Here is a 6,293-nt window from a genome sequence, read left to right as displayed (position 1 = left end):
TGATAATTCCTAGCGTGAAACTATATCAAACTGTATGTAAGGCAAACTGTCTATGTTGCAGTCAAATTGTTCCCCAAAGCTGTCTAGGTGTTCATGTTTCAAAGAGTAATCTTAATCCTGGAAGCTGGCAAGCAGTATTCCGACTGAACCATACCCTTTGCTTTTTGTAATCTTAAGCATCCAATGTTACTGTTATGCAATTAACTGACTAGCCTGTTTAGACATTGCCAATTATATTAATAATCAGCTTCCTTCTACTGTGATTAGTAAATAAACCTGTGACTCTGGATCAGAGTCTTTGAACCCTTTGTTAATAAGTACTGAATTTCATGTTACATGTTGTGCTATGGTTCTCCTTTCGGCAAACCTGGATTATTCTTTTGCTGCTGTAACTGGATAAAGATGTTACAGGGAACAGCTTGCTAAGATCAGGCTCACAGTTAAAAAATGTATACAACAGTAAGGCTCAGGACTGGGGTACATGTACAAAAAAAGACAAAATTCTCATAGTAATGTGTTCATATCTGAAGTAATGCATTGATGTAATATCCTTCCTTCTAAAATAGGGAGGCTAAGTCAGTGTATGTGCAAAAGCTGACTACTGGATTAATTCCAAAACTAGGGTAAAGAGCTCTGAGCAGAGTTAATTCTTTTGTAGTTTTTCTTCATTTTCTTCAAAAAATGTTAACCTGTAATTTGATAAAAAATATTTAATTGCACAAGAGCTCAGAAAGGAGAGGTGTTCTTTGATTAGATTAGATTAGATTAGATTAGATTAGATTAGATTACTTACAGTGTGGAAACAGGCCCTTCGGCCCAACAAGTCCACACCGACCCGCCGAAGCGCAACCTACCCATACCCCTACATTTACCCCTTACCTAACACTACGGGCAATTTAGCATGGCCAATTCACCTGACCCGCACATCTTTGGACTGTGGGAGGAAACCGGAGCACCCGGAGGAAACCCACGCAGACACGGGGAGAACGTGCAAACTCCACACAGTCAGTCGCCTGAGTTCTGTTGTGTGTGAGGCCATAAGAACCAGGGTCATGGATCATGAAGGCCAAAAGTGACAATATGAAAGTAATCGAAAAGGAAATAAAGAACAAAATGATATATTAGAAAGCTTTCAGTTTCAATTTGCAGAAATCCTGGTTGAAATTAGAAGCTAGATTTGTGATGAAGCTGCTCCTATAACAATGTTATGTTGTCCTTGGGTTTTTTTCAGAGAGGCTGTAAAAGACACAGACTCTGAAAAGTCTAAGTTGCAGGGTTTCAGGGTCCATTTGATTATCGCTAACAGATACTGCCCGAGGCAGAAGGCTTTTAAGTTTTAAAAGAAAACACTTGTACAATAAAAGGGGAGTCGCCAGTTCTCCCAGCTCAGCTTTTCTCTGGTTTGGTTTGGTTTTATGCACAGTAGAGTTGAAAAAATTGTTGGACCCCAAAGAAGCAGATCTAAGCTGATCCTCCTCCCTCACTCTGATATTTCTCCTGTAAAACCTAGGGTTTGATTTTACATTTTGTGCCAAGGGGTGTTTGTGGGGATTGTTGCAAGCATTTGGAAGAGCATCATTAATCTGGGTTGATCTGTTGGGTTTTTGGATAGATTAATTATTCAGTATTCTATTCCCTTTTGTTTGTGTTTCATTCGGTAAACTTGTAAATAAATGCTGTTTTTGTTTTAAACTACGTGGTTTGACCAACTGCATCCTTCCTGCGTTACATCTGCTTAAAACAACGAGCAAAGTTAGGGTCTGGCTACTTTCTTGAAATGTTCTGAGGGGGTCTGGCCTGATCCATAACAGATTTCTAAGAATCAATTCTCCTGGAGAAAGCAGTTAGCTCAGAATAGTTCCAAGGTAGATTTCAGTTTAAAAGTTCCAGACAAGAGATGTTAGAACCCTGAATGGATTATTAGCAACTGAGGAAGTCTAAGCTCAATGGAATAAATAATCAAGGAAGAGACTATCAAACTTTCAAGATCAAAATTGAAAGGAACAGTTAAGAATATCACTATAGGCATGAGAAAGAAAGAAACACTCTCTGGTATTAGAGTACTGTAACATGGTAACTTAGTAATAGATAGTGAAATAACTTCCCAAAGGCTGGTATCCCATCACCAAGTCACCCTTTATTTACATGTGCACAGCTCATATACCCTGACCAGCTCAGAGCCAGACCCTAGAGTGAGGAGAATCCCTGAAACTTCTGTTAATATTTGTCAGCCTATACTTCCTGATTGGACCAGGTTAACAATTCCCATCAGGGAACTCATACTACATGAGATGCTCCTGGCGAACCTCATAGGATTGTATTTTTACAGTGTGTTTCAAAATCTTTCAAATTGTGTGATATGAAACTAACTTGGTTTATTCCAATTTATCTTCTTTTCTTGGCATCATAGATTTCTGTTTCATTGTGGAAACCACACCTGTTGCAGGTATGCTTATAATTCAATGAAAAACCACCTTGGGAAATAAAAACAAAACAAAATATGAATTATCAAGCCAGATTTCAGGCTGAGATCTGACTTGGCCAGTAATAACATAATTGCCATCATATGATCCCAGCTAATGATATAGAAAATCTGGGATATGCTTGGAGTAAAAAGATGAATCCACAAATCCATCAGTTGTAATCATCAGGACCAACCAAATATAAATGCAAGAACATACCATGATAAATATTGGAAAAAATTATGTTTCATTTAAATAACTAAGATGACAAATTATCCTTTATCCTCATTGTCATTAGATCTTACACCAGCAGTTGGTAACGCATATAAAAAAAAGTCCTGGAACTTTCAAATTGAAAATTGGCTGCATATATTGAAAACTGGTATATCTTCCATTACAAATTACTGTTACTTTAACTATGATACAAACAAGCCTTCTCAAATTTCATAGATCTGTTTATGAAAAATTAATTACTGAACACTTATTCATTTGAGTTTTGCACTTGTATTTGTTAAAGTAAAATGTTGTGACTTACTGAAGTGTGGGTATTAACAATACAATAAAAATCATTAATTATCAAGTCATAGTTACCTGTATATGTGACAATGTCTGTTCATTATTTTAAAAGCTCTTTAGTAATGGGGCAATCTAAAAATCATTTGGTTTCTCAATGGGACAACTTACAAAACAATAGCAAAATCCTTGGCTTTGAATTAAATTTTTGGTCAGGCAATTAACAATTGGTTTTTAATTGGCCTATCTTGTCCTGCATGTCCCAGGTTTCTTATACTTGAGTCTGTAGCCCAGGGCTGACTCCACACATTCCTGAATGCAGCCATGTTTGAGGACATCAGGCTTTACTGGATACCACTTACAGTAAAGTTTACTCTGATCCATTGAAGATGGATGCCAGATGAAATGATGGATATCTGCACAGGAATGTTGATCATCAATCATATTCACTGGACTTTGGAGTAGTTTCATGAGCTGATCCCGAATACTTGTTGCCACAGCTTCTATGTAGCAGTATTTGACTTGACTTACTCCACTGAGTTCACTGTCTCGCTCAGTATCTGACTCTGGGGAGACTGCCTGGTCCTCAGATGAGTCATCAGCCCAGTCATCAATGCCATCTAAGTCTGAAACATTCATTCTTACCTGAATTGAGAAACACAGAAGAAATCTTGATCAATAAAGCAATAAGGAAGTACAAGAACTCTTGGTTTCTACAAAATAACTTTAGTCTTGATTCTAGAAATGCATAATTGTGTTCCTGATAGTGTTTCCAAAATATACCTCCAGCTGGTTTTTACCACTCTTCAATATTATTAATAGCTGGGTTATGTTAAATGATTGTTCTTTTATAGTCTGATGTCCATAATATATTGTATGGTGAAAACGATGCCTGAGGCCTACTTAACTCCCTGAACTTTTTTCCTATTAGAGAACTTTGACCTTCCATTGAGCAATCTCAGATCATAAACATATGACATAAATCCATGTACATTGCGATTGTGCTTTGGCAGCCACTATCCATCAGTAAGGTCCTCTTAATATTGTTGAATTGATGCTGAGTGAGGCGGCTCAGCAAGTGTTGACTCCCTCTTTCCTGTGGAATCTGCTCTATTTACATTGTAAGGTTTGTTTGCATGGTCACTTAAAATTTCCAAACAACATTTTCAACTTTGAGACACAGTTTCATTTATATCAAGGCGCTTTTTCTGAGAGCAATCATTTTGTGCAGAACAATTGAAGTGCACTCCTATCAGTCCTAACAGTCCCAATCAACCAGTTGATACTGGAGTAATTAGGCAGAACTGCCACTTAAGTGGAGCAGACATCAATTGCAACGCTGTGATACAAACAGGCATTAAGCTCCAGATTAATTCAAATAGGATGGATGTAGAAATAGGTCAAAAATTCATTAATCTCAAAGATCTGGGTTGCACGCAAGCTGGTGCCAAATGAGATATGATTGTCATGAAGCCAGCCAGCTGGACCTCATAGAATATGAGTTCCGTGATTGGGGCTGTTAATCTGATCCAATCAGGGAGACCTGACTGACATAAAAGGCTAAATGTCAGGGATATTGAGCCCTATATGCCTAACTCAGTGAGGGGCAGTACTATTGTCAAAGGCTAAGAGTGACTGGTGATGGGATGCCATTTATTGATAAAATTTAGGCACTTATTTACTTCTCAAAAAGGTCTATGAAAAGTCAGTTCAGACCAGTTTCTGCTTGTCTGCCATCTGGCCAAAAATAATTAACAATGCAAACAATGACATCATTCAAATCAATTTTCCAGAAAGACAACAGCAGAGATTGGACATGCTAAAAATTGCTCGGTCAGTTTCACCTCATGTTACATTAAGCATCCACCCCTTTACATTGCTGTAGGATTTCTAAGCACATAGGGAGGTGTGAACAGATGGGTTTGTCAAAGAAAAGCTACCAGGAAGGGGTCTATGTATTCAGGGCCTCACAGACAGGTAGTGGCAGAGGGTGGAAACCATTGGCTGAAGAACATTCACTGTCACCCTCCCCCATTGTCCTGGAAATCCAAAGCGCACAATGAGGAAGAAAGTGGCTATGACAACACTCAGAGTGGACAAGGTAAGTGAATCAACTTGTCAGGGAGGGATTTGGAAGATCTACCGATATGCGGGCTTTCATGGGAAACAACATTGCACACAGCCCTATGCATTGTGCAGGACACAGACCTGCAGGTCCATAATCCCTGGTGATCCCATTGTATCATCTTCGGGTGTGTTGTTCACATTCCTGCACCAGACATCACTGACCAACTCATTCACACCAATACTTTTGGATATTGCCCAGGAATGTGCAGGCTCAGTGGAGTAGCCATGGGAAACAGGGGTTACGGAGATAGGGTGGGGGTGTGGATCTGGTGGAATGTTTTTGAGAAGTGAAATAATCAAGATGCTGTAGGACAAGGGCAATGTTGTCAGCACAACCCATTGTCCTCTAAGTGCCTTGTTCCTCTTGCTCCCAGATGCTGTAGCAGGCCTGCAGTACAAACATCAATCCACAGTACACCATGTGCGGACATTAACTTATGAACCACAATGAAACACTTACATTCAGGGCTGCATAGAAAGTCGAACAACCAGATATGAGGTCAGAATAGCACGATTTATAGAAATGTAACAAATAGCATACAGTCACTTGTACCACCAAAGTGCCCTAAATAAGTTTTCTTCCCCCTCTCCCTCCCACTACATCTTAATACGGTAGTTAGCATTCCTGCCTCACAGTGCCAGGAACCCTGGTTCAATCCCAGCCTTGGGCAACTGCATATATGGAGTTTACACATTCACTCTGTAACTGTGTGGGTTTCTGTTGGGCGCTCCGGTTTCCTCCCACAGTCCAAAAATGTGCAAGTTCGGTGGACTGGCTATGCTAAATTGACCCATATTGCCCAGGAATGTGCAGGCTAGGTGGAGTAGCCATGGGAAACAGGGGTTATGGAGATAGGATGGGGATGTGGATCTGGTGGAATGTTTTTGAGAGAGTTGTGCTTGATTTGATGGGCTGAATGGCCTCTTTTCCCACTGTAGGATTCTAAGATTCTATATTTCCTGGCTCCACAGCTGGGCTGGAGACAGTTTGCCCTGGAGGTCTCTTTGGGCAAATCTGAGGCATTTGTGTCTAGATAGCCCAGACTTGCTGAGGGTCTTCTGCCAAAGACAGTTACGCCCACTTCAAGTTCAACTTCCAGATGTTAGCAAGGTGGCATAACTCTCTGTGCTAGTGCAGGTAGGGCAAGATGAAGAAGGATGACAGTGAGTGAAGAATAATGTTACAGGCAT

General features: G+C 39.9%; 1 protein-coding gene across 2 annotated transcripts in view; it reads right to left on the bottom strand.

The window, feature by feature from the left end:
• Positions 1-2,796: 2,796 nt before the first annotated feature.
• The window catches only part of LOC122540552 (myb/SANT-like DNA-binding domain-containing protein 2), a 36,410-nt gene continuing 32,913 nt past the window's right edge, over positions 2,797-6,293 (bottom strand). For both annotated transcript variants that reach the window (XM_087976609.1, XM_087976608.1), the window contains exon 4: positions 2,797-3,620. In XM_087976609.1, coding sequence (XP_087832735.1) covers positions 3,219-3,620 — 402 coding nt within the window. In that variant the 3' untranslated portion in view covers positions 2,797-3,218. The remainder of the gene's footprint in view (positions 3,621-6,293) is intronic.

Source organism: Chiloscyllium plagiosum, unplaced genomic scaffold, assembly GCF_037043375.1.
Source record: "Chiloscyllium plagiosum isolate Xiang-an unplaced genomic scaffold, Cpla_swu_hap1 HiC_scaffold_29, whole genome shotgun sequence".
Classification (NCBI taxonomy): domain Eukaryota; kingdom Metazoa; phylum Chordata; class Chondrichthyes; order Orectolobiformes; family Hemiscylliidae; genus Chiloscyllium; species Chiloscyllium plagiosum.
This window is presented reverse-complemented; position numbering and strand designations above follow the sequence as displayed.